General features: G+C 39.0%; 1 protein-coding gene across 3 annotated transcripts in view; it reads right to left on the reverse strand.

Moving 5' to 3' along the window:
• Window positions 1-22,470, reverse strand: part of IL1RAP (interleukin 1 receptor accessory protein) — a gene marked incomplete at its 3' end in the record, with an annotated part of 125,062 nt that overhangs the window by 40,856 nt on the left and 61,736 nt on the right. For all 3 annotated transcript variants that reach the window (XM_082839401.1, XM_082839402.1, XM_082839403.1), the window contains exons 3-4: window positions 5,805-6,090; window positions 1,851-2,037 (exon numbers count right to left, since the gene is read on the reverse strand). In XM_082839401.1, coding sequence (XP_082695527.1) covers window positions 1,851-2,037; window positions 5,805-6,090 — 473 coding nt within the window. The remainder of the gene's footprint in view (window positions 1-1,850; window positions 2,038-5,804; window positions 6,091-22,470) is intronic.

The following is a 22,470-nucleotide window of genomic DNA, read 5'->3' on the forward strand; positions in this document are numbered from 1 at the left end:
ACAGATACTAAAGTTTTCAACTAGGATTATAGAATTGTCTATTTCTTCTTTTAATTTTGTCAACTTTTCCTTCATGTATTTTGAAGCACTGTTATTAAGCATATATACTTTTTTATTATTTTCATGCCTTCCTGATGAGTTGACCTTTTTACTATTCTGAAAAGTCCTTTCTATCTCTGATAATATTAATCATCTTACAGTCTACTTTATATGATATTGGTATATCCATTCTGACCTTTTTATTTTTATTCATCATTTATTTTTGATCAACATTTTTTCTCCATTCCACTTTCTTTTAATCTTAAGGTATTATTTGTTGTGTTTATTTTCTATTTGCTCCTCTTAGTTTAGATTTATTTCTGAAATAATTAATTTTCTTCTAAGTTTTTACTGAGTTGTATAATTTCTGGAATTTTCTAATTTTTATTTGTTATCCTCTCTCATCTTGCATCACTTCTTAATGTCTTTGTGCCAATTTTTGAAACAGTAGGTTGCAATAGGTCGTTCTGGAATGCTTTTATTTTTTTCTATAGAAATGTTATTCTACTTCTTATTCTCCTTTTTTTTTTTTGCAGTACTTGGGCCTCTCACTGTTGTGGCCTCTCCCGTTGCAGAGCACAGGCTCCGGACGCGCAGGCTCAGCGGCCATGGCTCACGGGCCTAGCCACTCCGCGGCATGTGGGATCTTCCCGGACTGGGGCACGAACCCGTGTCCCCTGCATCGGCAGGCGGACTCTCAATCTCCTTTTTTCCTTATAGCTTCGAATGGGATTTTACCTTGATTCTTTTTGTTGCTCATTATTATGTAAAACTAGTTTTCCTGACCTTTATGATTTGGCAGGATTTTCCAATTTCACAGAGATCCTTCTTCAAAACTACAGTCTTGAGATTTCCTGATTCTGTTCGGCTCCTCCATTCTCAGCAGGTTCTCCTTCCTTCGTCTACATGACCCTGATCCTGTTTATTTTGATTCCACTCCTAGCAGTTTTTCCTCAGTGTGGGTGGCTGTTTTTCGGAGTTCCGAGGCACTAGAACTATTCCAATTCCTTCAAAATATCGTGCTATAGGCTGCTTGGACTCACTCTCTATTAGAGAGCAACATTTCGGCTGCTATTCTCAAATTGCTTCACCCACTGGCTTTTTGGGGTTTCTCCTCTTCCTGAGCCTGCCAGATGCCATATTATTTCCATCAGCTTCCTTCTCTATAGACTCTGATTCTATATGGGTTGTACTGGTGATTTATCTCACTTATTTTACTGAAAGTGATTCTTATGGATAACTTGTCACTGAGTTTTGTTTTAAATGTTTTTCAGGAGTTTTTGGCTTTGGCTCAGGTGGATATTTGAAGAGATTAGAAAACTATGCTGCTGCCCCAAGTGTCACCTTCCAACACTTTCATATTTTGATTAAATACTTTCCAAAGCTCTCAGATGTGTGATAGACCACAGATCCACCGTGCCCACAAAGGAAGGCAAACGTGAAAACACATACAAATAATCAAATACAGTACTTATTAACCAAAGAGCTGAAATTCACCAGATGAATTAGCAGCTTCTGACTTCACTCAGCAGTGAGTAGAAGTGGGCAATATTTCTCAAATTGTATTTCACAGGAAGTTAATAGAAATAAGGTACTTCTGGTAGTCCAGTGAATGTAATTTAAGACATGGTGGGTTGAGGCAAAGCATCTCCACCACTTCCTTTAAAATGGTACAAAGTGAGGAAGCAGTAAAAGATTTGTATAAAGTTATTAAGGAGGAAATGATGATGAGAAAAATCTCAGTTTCTATATTAACTCAACAAATAATCATTGTCATTTTAGAGAGGGTAAATGCCTTCTAGTTTGCTTACCATATACCAAGTGATGGTTGGCTTGACACTAGAAGGAAAAAATCCATCGATGTTTGGACAAGTGATCTTCTGAACACCATATTCTAAATATAATCTATGCACAGGAAGTTTCATGGGAGAATTGAAGCAGCTATCTTTTTGAACCACTTCCAGAGGAAATGCAACTTTGCTGCAATATGTAGTGTTCCTGAAAAGAAAAATATGCAATGAATGGGCAGTCTCATTTGCATTTGTTTTGATGCAGCAAACACATTAAAATGAGCTAAGTGAAGTACTGCTGTGTATTGAGACTTTATGTATATATTAAGTTCATGTAACAATTAAATGTGTTATGGAGGTATTTTCTACAACAACTGACACAACAGAATAAAAACAGACACAATTAGCTACTATTGATAAACTATTTAGATTTTTAGATATGTTCCTAAACATACATATGTATGTGTGTGTATATATTCATGTATATAATGTTTAATTTTATCCTTAAAACATTCTTAATAACACTCAGTACTGGTAAGGCACAGGTAAGAACAGCATATTAACTCATGGTTGATAATGGTATAAACGAGTTCTGGAAAATTAAATATGTTTCCAAAAACGTTTTAAAAAGCCTGAGCCTTTTCCCTTGTAAGCTTATTTCTGGAGATTTTTTCACATGATAGACGTAGGAAAAGTGAGAATAGAGAGAGCACATGATCAAAACTGCCCATCCTGTGTTATATCAGCAAGGAAGATATTGGAATCAGTAGAAAAACGTATGAAAAGGAAGACTGTAAAAAAAAAAATCATGGTACAACCATCCAAAGTTATTGTACACATATATAAAAAAATCAAGCATGAAGGAAAAAACTAACAAACACATAAAACATGTTAAGATGGCTGGGGAGGGACTTCCCTGGCGGTTCAGTGGTTAAGACTTCGCCTTCCAGTGCAGGGGTTGTGGGTTTGATCCCTGATCGGGGAGCTAAGACCCCACGTGTCTTGTGGCCAAAAAACCAAAATATAAAACAGAAGACATAGTCAATAAAGACTTTAAAAATGGTCCACATCAAAAAAAAATCTTTAAAAAAAGAAAAAAAAAGATGGCGGGGAACTGTATTTATACCTTTAATGTTTGTGTAAGTCATTTCATTTGCCTGGGGGCTTCTTCTTTTCCCATCATCCTACCTTTCACACTGAGGTCTATGTCATTCTCTACACACCCCATATCTAAATTAGGACTCTCATCCTCTCAGCACCTTGGACAATTCCTTGATTGAATTTATCATGGTTCACACAAAGTCACGACCATATGTGTTTTCTTTTATTTCTTTCATCTAGTGCAGTGCCTAAACTTTCAGTAGGCCCTGAATAAATATTTGTTGGATACATGGAATATACATAAAACTGTATTACATATATGAAAATAATAAAGGGAGTATAGATAATAAAATAACTGATTTTTTAGGGTGGTATGTAAATGGGTCATTCATTGTCCACCCCTTTTTGTGATTTCTATTTAAGACATATTATATACTCAATAACTCATGAATTAAGACTAAATCCAATGGAAAGTGTGGGAGAATTCATTACCCTCCCCAGGATGGGAGGAGAGAGTGTTTAAGGGTGGAAAGGGAGAGTGGCAGGCACAATCTTTACCTACAGATAACAAAAGGTCTTCCAAGTAGAAGTATCCTATAGGTGGAAGTTATAGAAGGTAAATTTCAGCTTAATAAGATACACTTCCTGACTATAAAATCAAGTGATGAACAATGAATGGACTGACTTTTCCAGCTCCGTAAGTCAAATCTGGATGTTATCTTAATAGAGGTACTGAAGCAAGAATACAAGCAGTAAAATCCTAGAGGATGAATCTTAACTTTATTTTCTTAATGACATCAGGCCTATGATTTCACATGATTCAGTTTAAGGTCATTCTCAGTTTAGGAATCACCACAGGACAATGGGAAGCTTCTGGTACCCCCACCAGATAAGTTTAATTAAAATTTTCTTTAGAAGATAGGCAGACAGGTAAACTGAAGAGATGGCAATCTGGAAATTGATAAATAACACTAAAGGTATACTCAGGCCTAGATAGTCATGAGCCCTGTTCCTATAATATAAAAGAAGGCTGGAAAAGTTTGGAGGAGAGTTCTAAAGAAGTAGTGGGTTGCTAAGGAAAAAAAAAAAAAGAGAGATACTGAAGCACTAGAATGCATAGTAGAGACCAAGGTCAACCAAAAAGCTACTGATGACCCTTCCCCAGGTATCTGCCAAGGTGTATGTGTGAAATGTTACTAGATTAACAATTGCCAAAGATGAAAAGGAGCTCAAAGAACATTTAGGCCAGCTTTCTCATTGTGTGGGTATAGATACCAAAACTGTATTATGGCATAAACAATGGACACATGCGTATTGCAGGCTCCTTGGAAGCTCACATCCCAGTCTAGAGTTCACTCCAACAAAATTAAATAGAAGGGGTAAAGGCCTCAGAAGGGACTTAAAAGGTTACAAGGGACTCCCAAAGCCACAGTGATCAATATGCTTTTTTCTGTGATAGAGAAGTCCTTTTTCACTAAATCAGAACATTGTTTAAATTTATCAAAACATAGTCATAGTTCTCCATCAGAGAACAGTTATAACATCCATGAGAGACAAGGAGCATTCAGAAGAAGGTCTGGGCTTACATTATTATTCTGTTATGCTCTTCTGTTATTGTTATGTCATCCAGCTCTATCACTATGGGCTGAATTGTGTCCCACACCCCAAATTCATATGTTGAAGTTGAATACCTTAGAATGCGACTGTATTTGGAGATAGGTCTTGAAAGAGGTAATTAAGGTAAAATGAGGTAATATGGGTGGGCCTTTATCCAATATAACTGATGCTCTTATAAGAAGAGGAGATTAGGACACAGAGACACAGAGGTGAAATGATGTGAAGATATGGAGAGAAGATGTCTATCTACAAGCCAAGGAGAGAGGAATGAAACCAACCCTGTTGACACCTTAATCTTGGAATTCTAGCCTCCAGAATTATGAGAAAACATATTTCCATTGTTTAAGCCACCCAGTCTGTGGTATTTTGTTATGGAAGACCTAGGAAAGCCAATGTACTATTAAATAGTAGGAAACTATCTTTAAAAAAAAAATTCACAACTCAGATGGGAGTTTAAAAACTAAAATAAAGCCTGGAAGCTAAAAAGGGACCTCAGGAAAAAAAGTAGCCAAAGTACTAAGCCTTAAAATGGTTATTTTTCAGAAGGACCCTCAATTTTTTTCAAGGTTTTTTTTTTTTTCCAGAGGAAAAACAAAATTAATCTGTTGTAAAAGGAAAATTGGTATATTGTGAAGTAAAATGCAAAATGTACATGAACTTTCAGAGAAAAAGTGGATTTGAAAGAAATTTTGCAGTAATGGTAGGGTGCTTTTGATTATACTCTTAGATTCCCAGAGATGTGGTATTCATTTGCTTTTTAGGGAAATTTTGGTGGAAAAGTTTGAAAAGCACTGTTCTAAGTATATTTAATGCCTCTCAAATATTCTTTCCTTTATATGGCATCCTGAGGCTTTATTTGTGCTAGGTACTTAAAAAGTTACCAAGATTAACAGATATGAATGGGTTCTACTGCCTACCCTGTTCATTGTCCAGGGAAACGGATATACCTTCAGGTGAGGCAGACGTGGAGGCAGATTCATGTCAGGGAAAGGGAACAAATGAACAAGCCTCCACCTCTAGACAACCCCGATGTATGTCAGGTTTGAAAAGGAACCACCTATTGAGAATGTTCTCAGAAGCTCAACCATTTTCTCTGCACATCTCTTTCAGCTAACCTCAGCTAAGCCAATGAGGTGAAGTGTAAATCTCTCTACATGCTTCCTTCTTCCCCTTCCCGCCTTCACAGCCCATGCATCGTTTGGAAAACGGTTCAGGAACGAAAGGGAAAAGAGAAAGTCACCATAAGGGTCAGGCTACCTTAACATGCAGGTATAGTTGCCTGTGTCATTGAGGAGTGTGGGCCGGAACCAGAGCACATCTTTCTCCTTACTAATGCGGTTTTCAGGGAGGCGGAAGTTAATCGGCTCCTCAAGGTCCCGGTCCTGCCTTGTCCAATACCAGATCAGAGTAAGGCCTGCTGAATGGGCTGTACTGTAGTTATATTTCAAGAAGTGTTCAAAGAGTGGGCACTTGATACGAGCTGGCTCATCTTCGTACACTTGGATCTGCCTCATGGTATCTAGTCCCCAGTCATCACAGCGTTCTGGAACAGTCAAAAAGAAAGAAAAGGTAGAGGAGTCATCTCATCTCCAGAGAACACACCTTCTCTTTAGGATACCGCAGTATTTTCTGGACCCTCCTCTCGGGTCGTATTCATTAGCCTCTTTCTAATAAATGCATGTAATAGACAGCTGTGGTGTGAGGAGAATTCCCCTCATTCATTTATTATCTTTTGACTATCCATTGGATAACAGTGTGATCTGATAGCTTGATCCTGTTGAACCCTACAAGGTATGGGGGAGAATCTCACCTGGAAAAGAAATCATGTACTCTTTCACTCCTCTGGGGACAAAAGAGGTTCTAGGGAGAAGATTGTAACTGAAATGGCAACCCTCTAAGATTCCCAGTTCTCCCCTGGTCTTCACTGTCCAATAGCAATAAAATGCAAGCCACATAGTTAATTTTAGGTGTCCTAGTTGCCACATTAAAGAAATAAAAAGCAGGTAAAATTAATTTTTATAATGTATTTTGTTAAACTCAATATATCCCAAACATCCCAAATATTGATAAGCTATTTTATACCTATATTCTTTTTTTTTTTTTTTTTTTTTTTTTTTGCCGTACGCGGGCCTCTCACTGTTGTGGCCTCTCCCTTTGTGGAGCACAGGATCCGGACATGCAGGCTCAGCGGCCATGGCTCACGGGCCCAGCCGCCCCGCGGCATGTGGGATCTTCCCGGACCGGGGCACGAACCCGCATCCCCTGCATCGGCAGGCGGACTCTCAACCACTGCGCCACCAGGGAAGCCCCTATATTCTTTTTTTGTAATAACTCTTCAAAATTCAGTGTATTTTACACTTACTGCACATATCAATTTGGATTAGTCATGTGTGTCTACTGGTATTAGATTAGACAGCCAAACTGACTACAATACACAAGAAAGCTTCCTAGTAAATAAGAGACCACATGTAGTAGAGCTGAGGCACCCTTGCTGACAGCTGCACCCTCCAGAAGCACAGCTGTCAGACCTCTCTACAGCTGACCAAAGACGTAAGAGCAAGCTCAGCCTATATCACCAGAACCACCCAGAAAACCTATAGACTCATGAGCAATAATACATGTGTAATAAATTAAATGAAGTTTATGATCGTTTGCTAGGCAACATTTTGGGCATAAGCAGACAGCTAACAGAACAACTAAATTAGTGACTAATTTTGATAAAAGCAAAGCATTTGAAGCTTTATGACTTACAAAATGTTTTGTAAGTAAGTAATACATTTCTAAGTAAATAATAGACCTCCGGGAAAGCTAACAAACTGACTTTTCCAAGAATCAACAAATTTCCATTGTTTACAATTTCTGTGCTTCATTCAGAAACATGTTTTAAAATCCAATACACAAGAAAGAACTGGAAAGATCAAAGTGTTGTTCACATTAATACAAATTGATAATAAAATATTTTTATTAAACATCTATCATAACATTCTTTAAATATATTTTCATTAAAACTGCATAGTTGCAGAATTAGCTCCTTCAGTTAACAGCAAGTTATAACCATAGTTTTTTCAGTTAAACATGTCAGATTGAATACATGCATCCAGTTTCACTCCTTTATGAAACTCCACTAAAACTAAAATAATTTTCAAGACGTAAACCCAAGTAATAGCAATAACAAGAGGAAAGATAATAGCAACATCAAATGGACAAGTGGTGACAAGCTTAGCACATTTAAAATGAAAAATCCTAAATGAAGAGGGAAGAGCTGGAGAACAAACCAATCTGCAATGCAGAATGCAGAGAAAACCCAGGAGGAGAAACTGTCAGTATCAAGATAAGTAATCACTAGTACCATACACTCCATATTTCTGAGTTCTCTTACTAGGCATATTGTAAGATTGTACTTTTATGCCCCTCTGAAATAAGGGGATGTCATGTGACTCACTTTGGCCAAAATGGTGTACTGAGCGTCACCTGTGTTGAGTGTTTTAAGGGCCAGAGTATATTTCACCATGCTTCCTTTTCTTCTGCCTTAGCAAATATGAAAGCACAGACGTCGAGACTCCTTTAGCTTGGTTCCCTTGGTATGGATGACACACAGCAAAGCTTTGCTATTTTAAGTCATAGAGAATTGGGATTTGCTTACTACCAATATGAATAATCTATCCTATCCTGGCAAACGCAACCAGATACCTTAAAAATAAGCACATAGGTGGGACAGTAAAATAAGGAGAACTGGATGAACGCTATGTCAAAAAGTGACATCTTTGGTTCCAGCCCCACCCTCCTAGCACTCAGGAACCTTTCCCACTGCGTTCCAAGGATAGGAGCAGCCAGATCTTTACTCTCCAGGCAGGAGAATGAATGAATCTTCTCCAGAAAATCTGACTACTTTCAGAAGAAAGACCTAACAATCTTAGTATCAGAGTTTGTTTTTTTTTTAAACAACTTGTACAGCCATATCATCATATCATCCAATAGAAAAGCTCAAGGTTAACAAGTCCCACATTCACATTTAGAATTTTTAATCAGCTTCTTAATCACTTCTTCTTAAATATGAACAAACAGCCCCAGGAGACATCTGAGAAAAATCTCTACTATAGAAGGTAACATCCAAAGAAACATTGTAAAAGAAAATTTGATAAAACCAAGATTATTCAAGAAAAATAAATCTTTTAAAAGAAAAACAAAAAAACTATCATTAACATACTCAGAGAGATAAGGAAACTTTTATATTCATGAAGCAAGAACAGAATGATATAGGAATATTCAGAGAAAAAAAGCTTATCAAAATTAAAAACATGATTGAAGAAAGGTAAAATTTAATAAACAGTTTATTTGGAAGTTAAATTTGAGAATTTTCTAAAAAGTAGAGTAGAAAGAAAAACAGAAAATAGAGAAGAAAGTTAGACCAGTCCACGAGTCTCAACATCTCAACAGTAGGATCCCCAAAAGAAAGAAAATAAAAAGAAAACTCTCCATTAAATAATTCAAAGCAAAAACAAATCTCAGAACTGAAGTCATAACCTTCTAAATTAAAAAGATCTGTCAATTGCCCCAACACAGTGGATGAAAACAGACTTACACCACAAAAATATTTTTTAAAACTGTGGAAAAAGAAAAGAAAAGATATAAACTACCAGCGAGTAAGAAAGAGGAAAAGAATAGTCACGTACAAAAGACTAGGAATCAAAATGGCTTTGCAACTCTCAAAAACAAGACTGGAAACTAGAAGATAATGAAGCAATGCATCTAAAGGAAATTTATTTGCAATCTTGAACCTTAAACCCACCAAAATAATCATGTGTGAGGGACATTTTCAGACACATGAAGACTCAGTTATTTTATATCCTATGTGCTATTTTTTCAAGAAGATTCTGGGAGATTTGTGCCAACAAAATGAGAGAAAAAACAAGACGAAGGAAAACAGGAGATCAAGGAATAGGGGATGCAATTAAAGAGAGAGGGGAAGGGATTCCCAGAATAACAATGCAGGATATCCCAGGAAAGCAGCTATGCAGTAGGGCTTGGTGGTAAATCAGTGTAGATAGAAAAAAAAAAAAAAAATGGAAACCCCCAATAAAGAAAAATTAATTGTAACTGATGGATTATCGGATTAGATTTGCACTGTGAAAAATGATGCTGAAGGGTAATTGAAAAGTATGAAAGTGGTTACCAAAGGATACTAATTAGAGTAAGCATATGAAAGCAAGGCAATTCATAACTTCGAAAAATAAGAAAGGTAACATAATCATAGTTCGTTAATATTTGAAGATATATTAATTGAATGATTATTGATTCAACCAAATATTGCAATAATATTATATAGAGAGGTATGAGTAAGGAAAGCAAAGGGGATAGCACTTTAGAGAGTCCTTATTTACTATAATTTTAAAAAGTGAAGAGATAACACATAGGGTTGACCAAATGAAAAATAACAATATACACAAATTGGTTAGCAGACTGTAGATAGGAAATGCCAGAAAAAATAAATAAAATCCTCAAAAGTCATTGTCTCTGAAGAAGAGAACTAGTAGGAGCAGAGGAAAATTATGACAGAAAGAATATAATTATTTTGATATCCCCGTTAATATATTGGCCTTAAAATACCTCCATGCATGACTTGCTTTGAAAATAATTAAAATATTAATTAGAGAAAAACAAAGGAAGGAAGGAAGGAAATATCCACTGTGCAATACAATTGGCAAAGTCCCTCTCAGTGTCAAACCATCCTAATCATACCTACTTTCTGTGAGAAAGAAGTATTGATTTCGTTTTTTAATTCCAAAATTTGTATTAATATGCATTGGCAGGACATTCATTCACTTTTAAATTATAAGATATAGTTGAAAGAGACAGAGAGAGACAGTTGGCAGCTGACGGAGTCTGGAACTGCACTATATTAAGTTTGTTGTCTGGATGAAGTAAGATGCTACTGCCTTCTGTATTTCATAAAAATATTCTTTATGCTGTTCCTAAAGGCCTCTCTGTCAAGAACTTTAAACTATTTGCTCAAATTTGAATGATTTTAGAGGCAAGGCTATAAAATGAAAAGTATTCTCCTTGCAACCCCACTCAACAACATATCTCAATTCAGATCACCCCAACTTGGGTCAGTAGAACACAGTTCTGATATCATGGCTCGCTTTTAACAGGAACACTGGTAAATTGGAGAGAAGGAGGAAGCCATTCTGGGGGTTAATGTTACCTTGATTAAAGGAGACTTTCGGATACCAATGATATAAATTGTTACTTTGGCCCTGGGAAGTCTTTATGGCCCTGAACAATAATTAACACCAAGACAGATGATAAGTGACAGTTGTATTTTTCTTTTGTAAAGTAGGAGAACGCTAATTGTGAAAAGGGAGATGGAAAAAGAGAGCTAGTGTAACATAACAACCACAAGCATGTACTCAAGCAGACCCATTTAGGAAGAAGTATGAAATGGAATTTTGGTGATCACTGGGGTAGACTGTGGCAGAGACTGGCCAAATGTTCATTAGTCCTGTTTTGTTGTCCTCGGCCCATATGAAACCTACATATCCTTAGCAGTTGGGTTGGGGCCATGTGATTTGGTTCTGGCCCATGAGTATGGCCAGAGATGCTGTACAACTTGAAACTCCCAGCATGATCTTTGGTGCTTTCTCTTTCCCTTCCACGGAGTCCTTGAAGACCAGAAATGTTTGAAATGTGCAGCATCACAAGATGGAAGGAGCCCGGATTCCTGCCATCAGTCAAAGCAGAGCTTCTCAGGAAAGCCGTCTCACTTTCAAAGAGCTGTGACTGTGTTAAGCCAAGTCTCTATCGTTCAAGCCATTGAGACTTGGTGGACATAATCTGTTATAGTGACTAGTATCGACTAATAAAGGAAGCCAGAATTTTCCTTTCATAGCATCACAATAAATCAAGAGCAGACAAGAGTTATTTTTAAAATAGCATATGTTAAAGGCCCTTACACACTAAAATTTAAATACAGGTCAATCAATATTTTTGGCTAACTCCATAGACTTAATATTTTTTCAACCAAATTAAATGCAATACAGGGTCAAGGGAAAATACATCATTATACCCGCTACGTATCTCCCTTACAGAATGTTTCATGGGCCAAATGCATATATCTATAAAGTGAATCAGACTCCTCTATAATAGGGACCAAAACCACATATATTAGTATTCATGAACATTAACAAAAACAATATGATTTTTATTGAGTTTTTTCTTTGCCCATTTGAAATTAGTTCTGTGGGTTTTTTAACTTTCTCTAGCCAGCCACCTGAGGGCATTTTGTTAGAGCTTTTTAAATTATTCAATGAACAAATAAAAATAAAATCTATGGTAACGGGTTGGAGTGTCACGTAATACCAAATTAATTATATGATTCACTGCAGGCACTAGCCGAAGAAAAGACTGGGGAAAAGGCTGTTATGCAAATAGATTTGTCTCTAATAACAGCAAAGGGAATTTAGTGAATTACTGGCACAATGAATTACTTTTTTGTTTAAAATGTCCCTTCTTAACCAGTTTACTCCATAGTGGAACTCCTCTCTAAATTGGCCCCTCATCACGGGAGAACTACAAAGTCATCATTTCCCTCAGCCAAAGGATTTCTTAAGGCCAGGGCTTGGTGCCACAGAGGACTAATGGAAATGTGCAAAGCCGTCGCAAAGCCAAGTCACTGGAAAATCCAACCCACGCTCCTGACAGCAATTAGCATTTATATAGCAGGGTATACATTTTAACTAATTAATCTCACAGCACCCTCTTGGGCTTTCATGCCCATTCCCACATTACATGCCAGGAAATGAAGACAGAGAGATTAATTGACTTACTTTTGCCTGAGTGGTAGCACAAATAAAAGCTGCCTGAACATAGATCTGGGAGGCTTGTCCCAAATCTATGTTCACACATTCAAAGCAAGATATTTCCCACAGGAAAGCTACTCATATTTTTGTATTTATTAAATATCTACTGAAACCCTGCTGTGCTGTATGCTATGGTAGAGACATGCAGATATAAGAACTCAAGAAGCTCAGGTATACGAAAAAAAAAAAAGAAGAGGACATTTTTAAATATTGGAAGACCTAGGTGGAATTAATTTCTGTATGTTATTATTTTCCCTGTGCCACTTACTTGCCCTATGACTTTGGAGAAAATGCTTCCCTTCTCAGACTCAGATTCTCCATGTGTCATATGCCTATCTTACAGGGCTGTATGTTTCGAAAGCAAAGGGCCAGACATATGAAAGGAGCTCAGTACGTATTAGCTGGATCTGCATGGGTCCCTGTCCATCAAGAGGTTAACAATCTTGGAAAAACAAAGACATAGATGCAAAATTAACTAAATGAAAATAGCTGGTAGAATGAATGAATCAAGTGTTAAAACAGGATTCTAGGTAGGATTATAGTCATTACATTAGTGTAGTATAGATAGTATAGTATAGTAGAGTATAGTATAGTATAGTATATACAGGTGTGGGTAGAGAGGGTAGTCCTGAGATTGGGTTGAGATGAGAACCAGCCCCTTTTAATATCCCATCTTAGAACCCCATGTGGATGACGTCACCTTAACACCCATCAGCACATTCTATCTAAGGCTGAGGGCAGAGACAAAGTCTAATGGAAGGGCAGAGACTAAGCCTGAGGGTGATTTCGTCTCTCCAGGTCTATGGCAAAGACTGTTAAACATGTCCCATATACCACGTCCCCAAACCCTTCTTTTTCTAGTGTGTGGGAATTTTCAGTTGGGCACACAGCCATTCAGAATAAAGGCTATATTCTGCAGCTTTCCTCTCACCTGGATATAGTCAGGTGACAGTTCTGGGCAATGGGATATGCTTGAAATTGTCATGTGGTAGATTCCAGAAACTTTCCTTGAGAAACACTGACATGTCCTATGTCTCCTGTGCTCTCGCTACCATCCCACTTCTTCCGTCTTGCTGCTGGGCACATGGATGTGACAGCTGGAGCTACCTTATGGACTATAAGAATGAAGGCCACACCCTAAAGATGGAGGAATGTGAAAGTGAATGGAGATGGGACCTTGAATAAGTATGGAGCTGGCTTATCAGCCCTGAATTTTCTACCTCTAGATTTTACATAGGAAATATGTATTTTTTTTAATATCCTGGCTACTGAAAGTACCATCAGCAGCATCCCTTGGGAGCTTGTCAGAACGGCAGACTTCCAGGCCCCACCAAGACCTACCAAATCAGAATCTACAGTTTAACAAGATCTCCAGGTGATTCCGATGCATATCAACATTGGGGAAGTATTAATGTATTGTTTTCTCCTTATTCAAAGCTGATCATCATTCTCATTGATAAAAATGTCTTATTTCATCTCTTATAACAAGTGGGTTGTTGAACTATTTGTGAGGTTTTATCCACCCCATGATTCTAGGTTTTTGATTAATGTTTACATTGAAAAATATATTCCTTTTTGTTCCTCAGTGGAAAAAATACTAAAACTATCCAGATATTTTTCTAGCAGTGTCCTATTAATTAATCACCAGTTATTTTTGTTTTTTTTAAAAAAAATATATTAATTAATTTTATTTATTTTTGCTGTGTTGGGTCTTCGTTTCTGTGCGAGGGCTTTCTCTGGTTGCGGCAAGTGGGGGCCACTCTTCATCGCGGTACGCGGGCCTCTCACTATCGCGGCCTCTCTTGTTGCGGAGCACAGGCTCCAGACGCACAGGCTCAGTAGTTGTGGCTCACGGGCCTAGTTGCTCCGTGGCATGTGGGATCCTCCCAGACCAGGGCTCGAACCCGTGTCCCCTGCATTAGCAGGCAGATTCTCAACTGCTGCGCCACCAGGGAAGCCCTAATCACCAGTTTTTAAAAACAAAAGAAAAAATCTACGAACTACATTTCCTAGAGTATGATTTCCGTGGAAAAAAAGATGACTAAAACTTAGATATTTTTTTATTCAGAGGAGAGCTACTCAAAGGTCTAGAAAATGTTGCTGAAATTTAATAGTTGTCAACTAAGCCATCAAGAGGAGAGAGAGAAGTTCCTGGTGGGGGAGGAAAGCTGGAGTGGCTATGAGCACCCATCAGACATCCTCAGGCTGTTTGTACTGTTCAACAATACTGAGCTAATAACTGGCAGATGGCTTTCCTGGAGCAGATAATTAGACATACCTTAATCCCCCCAAAGAAGGGAGTTTTCTTGATTGAGTAATTAAAAAAAAAGAAGAACTAGCTCTGAGCTGATGATGAGATTTGCCAGATAAGGAAAGAATGCCAAACTCAGAAAGTGGATTGGGGGAGGGTGAAGACCCACAAGTTACAGCTTCAGCTTTGCAGAGGTTGTCAGGGTCTTGTTGCTACAACAAGTTTTACTCCAGATAGTGTACAATGCCCCCCTGTGACACTGGGCACTTATCTTTACACTGACCTAAAGACGATTATTTTATATCAATTAGAAGTGGTAGTCCCCACAATGGAAAAAAAAAAAGTAGAGAAAGTCATTACCAGGCAAACATGAAAATAAAGATGAAGAGGTGAAAAGGGACAATGAAACCTCATAGATGAAAACAACCAAACTTATGAAGTTTAAATCCAAAACATATACCAAAGTAGGTGATATTTAAAGTTACAAAATCAAATCATCTGAAGGATGATGTAGAGTTGAGATCTTTCAAAGTCTAATTATTGTTACAGGACCAGCAGTCTAGGGTCTATGAACAGTTTGGCTTTCATTCAGTCCTGCCATGTAGCTGTTCCTTTCTTACTCTGTGAACATGAGTGTCACTTTCTACAAAGTTTTCCCTGTGGCAGAGGACTTGAGAAAAAAACCATGTGTGCTCTAGAAATGTTTACAGTTCTCAGGTCTACAGGAGCTGCTGAAGGTCTTCACGCTCACTCTTCGTCTCCATCAAGTCATTTCCCAACTGCTTCTTGCAGCACCAACAACGAGGCCCTTCATCATCATGAGTTAAGGTCCAAGAAAGGTCCAACAACCACCCTTCCTGTTGCTGTGCATAATAAGGAGGAACATGGAAGAGAATCATCTAATAGCTACCTAGAAAAGGCTTCGCTTCTCTCACCAAAGTGGCAGTAGGCTAAAAGTTAGCAGGCTAAAGAATGGATTATGGGTAGGCTGCCTCTTTTCCTTAAAAAAATCCCTGTAATGAGCATCCTCATATGGCTGAAGGGAATGATTTTCTTTGCAGGGCTGTTGTGACAGTAAGTAAACGGGCTTATGTCAAGTGTGGCACAGTGCGCTAGGGAAACTCTAAGCAGTCATTAGCTGGTTTTTATGTTATTTTCCCCAAGCAATTTTTTTCTAATCCATGATTAAGACATAAATATCCAATTACTATTCTCATATAATAATCAAGCAACTTTCACTCTCTTCATTTTCATTATTACACAATATTTACTCAGGGTCCTATGAGCGCTAGGGCTATAAACAAAATGTAGCAAAAAACAAGGTCTCTGCCTTCAAATTTCCACACAAGAAACAGATCCTCAGCATTGGAAGTAAAGGTATTTTGGGCAGCAGCATAGAATCCCAGAACACAGGGGTCTTAGATCTGGTGGTAGCCTTCTCTTCCAGTACGATAGCTGGTAATACCCCCATTTTACAGATGAGGTGAAGGAAGCCAAGAGAGGATAAAAGACAGGTCTGAGAGATGGGCTAACAATATGATAGAGGTGGGGAGTGACCAAACCTGAAACTCATATCCTGAAACTACTTTCTCTATGGAGTCTCTGGAGTCTGACAACCCCAGTTCAAATCATTCTGCTACTCGCTAACCACGTGAGTATGGGCAAGTATAGTAAATATTCCTCTGTCAAAGAAAGCTGGTTTGAAGACTTAAGAGACAATGTTCTTTAATGTGTTTAACAGAGAGCTATTCAGTAGTCCTCACTATTCTTAATATTGTATTCTTCTCTTTCTTGATTCCAAACTGAGAATGGACAATTTCAAACTAAATGTGGCCCAACAAATGTTATCATTTAACCTATGAGGACTCACCTCGAACACAGTGTTTGAGGGTGTTAGACTAGAGGGGAGTTTTTAAAATATTTAGAACAATCTTCTCATTTTACAAATGGGGTAACTAAGCTCAGAGAGCTAACTTGATGAATGGCATAGAGCTCATGAATGGCAAGCACAGAATCACTTCTTTTCGGTCCAAATGTCACGTTCTGTCTACTCTAACATTCCAGCAAAATGCATATCTACACAAACATTCCCAGTTGGTATCGGGAATGTAAATAGCATAATAGTATATTCTCCTTCAAAACAGAGGTTGAAATAGGCAAAAAAAAGCAAATCCAGGAAGATTGAAACCGGTAACAGTAATACTGGAGCATAGGAGGTAACTACATGCGTTCTACATAATCAAGCCACCCAATTCTCCTTTTCTTTTTACAGGTGAAGAAGCTGATATATGGGATATGGGTCTTATCCTTGAGGCTGATACTCAAGTAAAGTAGGTGGCAATGCTGCCCATAAGTATGGCACTTGGAAAGAAGGATCCCATACCCCAGCCTCCTCACACGTAATAATACATGAAGCAAAATATGAAGCTAATGTAAGTACCTACCTAGCAGACCTATTGATAGGGGTAAAGAAGATCGTATATGTGGTATTATATGCTTGGGTGCATAGTAAGAACGTAATAAATTTTAGCTACAATTATTATTTTGATTTTCACAGATGAGGGAATTAAGACCTGGAAAGATAGCAGGAAAAATTATTATGTGCATTTGTTTTTGAGTTTTTATTGCACTTTACCAGATCCAGGACAGAAAATCCAAAATTAAATTTGAGTCCTAAAATGTAGAAAGCAGGCTAAGCATAAACCAACTTCTTAATTAGTAAAGACAGCCAAGCAATCACTTTTCTCCATGATGAAAATTTAAAGCCCTCCACATACTCAAAATGTCTCTATAACCCTCCATCCCCACATCTCACGTCCCAGATGGAGGGTGAAGGGGGCTTGTTCAGTGAAAGTACATCAGGGGCCTTCAACTTTCAATTAAAAGCTATATGATTCCCATGCCTCAAGATTTGCAATCATATTCTATAAGCAACTACAAAGTCAAAAAAAGAGCATTTTGTGAGCCTTGCCAGCAACCTCCTCAGAAATTCTCAGGAAATTGCCTGGAGTAAAAGGGCGTTTGAGATCTTCATCACCTGCCAGGGGAAGAGACAGGGGCTACAATCCTGCCACTGCATTTAAGAGAGGCATCACCTGTGAAATGCCAGTGCAGTCTCATTCAATTTTAATAATGTGTCAAGCATGTAGATTTTTCTTGAAGGCTGGTAGTGACAAGCAGAAAACAAAAGATTCTGAGAGAAAATCAGGTGAAGCAAGCCACAAAAGCTGAGCGTTCGAAACGGGGTCTGGGAAACATCCGGCTGTGAATGACAGTGGGGCAGTAGGAAGAATTCACGAGGTAGGGCTTCCAAGTGGCTGGGCTTTCAGTGGTCCCTCAGGAAGAGAACAGCGTCAACTCCCAAGGGGAGAAGCAAGGTCTTGGGAAGATAAATGCCAAGATTAAATCACGGTCCAAGTTTCTGAATGTTTAAGCCACCTGTAATCCACGATGCATCTGAAAAAAACCACTATGGGTTGGAGCTGGAAGGGGGCCTTACAAATCATCCAGTTCCAGGACACATTATACTGATTAGGCTTTGAGACCAGAGGGGTGAAGGAATGCCTGAGTGAAACGCTGGGTTAGTACCAGAGGCAGGATGAAACCTTCCAGATTCCTGGTTACTTTTCCCATATCACACATGACTTCTGCCTATAAAACCAATTACAGAAGAGAGTTTATACCACACTTACATCAGTTTCTGTTTTTCTTTTCTCCTGGCATATCAAAGGCTGAATTTTTATGCTTATATTTACGGTCAGCTTCTTGAGTCACTATAGGATTGAGAACATTTGCCTCTTACATATTTATTGCTGAAGAGAAAGCAGAAAACACAAACCAACTTTCCTGAACTCCAGAGCTCTTGAAACATAGGAAGCAAAATGGGAGAATAAATTTTCAATATAGGAAGCAAAAGCAAACACTCCAAAGAAACCAAACGTAGAAGATTTTAGCTAATAACCCTACTATTATCAGCCCTCTTTCATGTGATACACACATTCTCCACTGACACTCACGAGGGGATACATGCCAGTGTTCTGACGCTGAAAAACAGCAAATAATTACCATAAAGTAGAAAACATGAAAATAAGAGAAATAGGTGCTAGATCAGGAAAAGGGTCTGCAGTCATACCAAGAAGGCTTTTAGGAGCTTCAACATACAACTTTAACTGTCCGTGTATATATCTCTGTTTTGTGTGTGTACGTGTCTACCCAAGGTATACATCCCAAGGCAAAACTGTCAAGGCAGGACACTCTTCTCTGGGTACTTTTAGCCTCCCAATGCTGTGGCTCCCTGCCTCGTGGAGAAAGTGATAATGGAGGTGGTTGATTAGAAATGGCCTTTTATTTTCATACTCTTTAAGTCAGTAAAATGTCCCAAACTTATTACTCAGGAATCAGTGCCTACTTCCCCGCCCTCACCACATCCCACCAAAGATTATAAATCTGTAATTGTTAACAGAGTACACAATAGTTTATACTTGACACTGCAGTTTCAGACACACTGTGTTCTTCGATCACAGAGGTAGGGGTTGTTGCCTCGTTTGGGGGTTTGGAGAGGCTCAGAGAATGACATGGGAAGCCCACAGTGCTATTGGGCAGTAGAAGTTTCTGATTCCACAGCCAGTCCTCTCTCTACTGATCCTCTAAGACTCTGGTATCATACTCAGTCCTTTGGCTTCTTGTTTGGAGACTATATACAATCTTCCCTCAAATACTCCATTCACATTGATTCTTTTTTTTTTTTTTTTTTTTGTGGTACGTGGGCCTCTCACCGCTGCAGCCTCTCCCGTTGCGGAGCACAGGCTCCGGACGCACAGGCTCAGCGGCCATGGCTCACGGGCCCAGCTGCTCCGTGGCATGTGGGATCTTCCCGGACCGGGGCACAAACCGGTGTCCCCTGCACCGGCAGGCGGACTCTCAACCACTGCGCCACCACGGAAGCCCCACATTGATTCTTGAGCCTCTTAAGCCATGTTCTTTCTGTCTTACAGCTAACTGCTGAGACTTTTCTTTGACCATAAAATTCATCGTCAGACAGATATCTTTAAACTTCCTTGCCATTAAACAGAGTTCCTGAGGTACATCTAGTAGTATTCTTTATGGAGAATAACAACATAGGATCAGGAGACCTGATTTCTTGCACTAACTCTGCCAGTGAGACCACCATTATTATAATAATTACCACCTAATACCGAATGCTTTCCATATGCCTGGTATTAAGTGCTTTACATTTATTGTCTCTTTTAATTCTCATAACAACTCTTTCAGATGGTTTTATTATTGTCCGCATTTAACAAATGAGGAACAGGGGCCTTAGATAAGTGAAAGAGTATCTGCAGGATTACACAGTGTTAAATTAACTAAACAAAGAGGCCATTAGACTGAGGTGGCTGTAATGTCCTGGAAGCCTACTTAAGCAAGCCAAAACCTAAGCTGGAATGCTTCAAGGTCAAGAAAATTGAAACCTAAGGACAATCACTCACAAAGAGCCAACTGGACTTTCTCAACTAATGCAACCACTTAAGCTGTAGTCAATCAAATACTTTCCTTGTCTTGCTTCCACCTCTTCTCCATAGACGTCTTGGCCCTGGCTCCCCTCTGTGGAGTGCTCCTAACTATGTCCAGTTTGATGCTGCCCAATTTGCTTCGATTTTTGCTCAAATACCCTCTTAAAATTTAAAAATTTTAATATGCCCCAGTTTATCGTTTAACCACAGCAAGTAAGTGAGAGAGAAGGATTCTAACACAGATCAGCCTCATTCCAGGATCTAAAATTTAACCATGAATGTGGCCAAGTAACTTCCCTTTTCTTGGATTTTATTTTTTCATGTATAATACAAGGACGTAAAACCAGATGATCTCTAACCCTTTCCAGCTCTATAATATGATGGGTTTATAATCAGTGCTAACTTCAACAGGGTTTTCTAGCCTGAAACTTAAAAATATAAAATCAAGCCAGTTTTTCAAGCACAAGAGTGGGAGTGGGTGGGCACTTGTTAATAGAAAGTGGAACAAACTGAGTGAGTCTCTTTAATAAGGAGCATCAAATCCATGATTAGCAGTTTCCAGCATCAGAAGACACATATCATAGCCAAGAGGCAGTGGGGCAGATCACATCTGTCTGAATTAAAGAGTGTCATCATGTAGTCTTGTTTCCAGTAGAGACTCTGAAGCTATCTTCATGCTCAAGTTTCTCTCACAACACCCACTTTTAAAAAGCAGAGGAGTCAGAAAAGTCAGCTTGTCCTCAAAGGCAGCTCCCTCAGGTATTAGCTGCCTCTGTCTTATTAAATGTGGTCAGGCATGACTCAGCTCGTCTATCAACTGTCTGGGAAGGAGAACATTTCATGCTGGTAGAAAATCACCTTAAGCAGAACAATGGAAGGCACTTACGGTACACAGTTAGAACTGGGTTGCGTATTACTCAAAATCAAATCACCCTTTTCTTATTCTAGACAGGAGAGCATAATCACAGCCACGAGGGAAACAAGACTGCACTTGCTTAGGACACATCAGATCACCCTGTCACCTCCAGTTACAGCTATCAGCCACTCAGACACCTCTTCTGTCTGGTTCACAAAGCAAGGGGGCACTGTGGGTTATGCCATGTCTTTCAACCAATAAACCCTCAGTGAGAACCTACTACATGCAACAGTTTATAATCAGCTCCAATGGGGGGTTAAAGACACAGGGAAGACATGGTTTCTGCCCTCAAAGGTCTCACTATCTAGAGAGGGTAGACAGCCAAATAATTCATCTCAATGCAAAGCAAAATAAAGTAAATGTGAAAAAGAAAAAGATACAACGTGACATAAGAAGGCAGAAGGAGCTCTTAATTCTGACTGCAGGGGAGGGTGGGGAGTTCAATGAAGCCTTCACAGAGGAGACAGCATCTGATTTAAGCCTGAAAAATGAATAAAATGCGTGCTGACAGATACAGAGGGAGGAATCCAGGCTGATGGAACATTGTAAGTAAAGGCAGGGAGGGCAAGGGAGCCATAACTGGTCTGTAAATCACCTGGGGTCGGATTACAGAGTGTGGGATGGTTTAGTTAAGCATGAGAGTGGGAGACTAGGATTATACAGGGTAAGACACTCTGACTTATGAGTGACACATATTAATGATAATTATGGCACAGATGAAGACTGGATTGGGAAATAAGTTTGTGCTCCCTGAGGCTGTCTGATGGTTCACACACACATGCACCTCCACAAGTGTCAAGAATGAAATTTCTTTATCCGCTTGTTATCTCTGCTTTTACTTATACAAACCACAAATGATGACAAAAGAGACAATTACAGTAACCTGGGCCCCAGGATTGTGGAGGCAGTGAAGCTAATCACTTCTGAGGTGGTCCTCTAGCTCCACAACTGTTGAATTAGACGACTGTGATTTACCAAGATGAGAAAGACATTGCCTAGCACCTGTTCCTTTTCCATCCCCCAGCCCCCCTATCGTCACTGATCATACATGGGGTTGTAGGGGGGGCAGCCACTCTATGTCAGTTTCTGGAATTTAATTATCCAGAACTTTCATTGCTTCTCTCTTGTGGAGTCTGTGCTCAAAATATTTTAATAACCAGAAACCTCAATGAATGGCAATGCTCTGTAGTATAGCACAGTGTCTATACATCCCTTATGGTACTCAGAACATCAGCCCGTGAGTTATAGACGATTAGATATCTGGACTCTCTTTCCAACTACCTAAAGTTTCCTTGTTAATAGGACAATTGTCCTTTTCATCTTCGTATCCCACCCCACCCCCACCCCCCCGCCGTGCCTGAAAAAGCCAAGAATCTCTGTAAACATG

This window comes from Leucopleurus acutus (genome assembly GCF_964270905.1).
Source record: "Leucopleurus acutus genome assembly, chromosome: 5".
In the NCBI taxonomy this organism is placed as follows: Eukaryota; Metazoa; Chordata; class Mammalia; order Artiodactyla; family Delphinidae; genus Leucopleurus; species Leucopleurus acutus.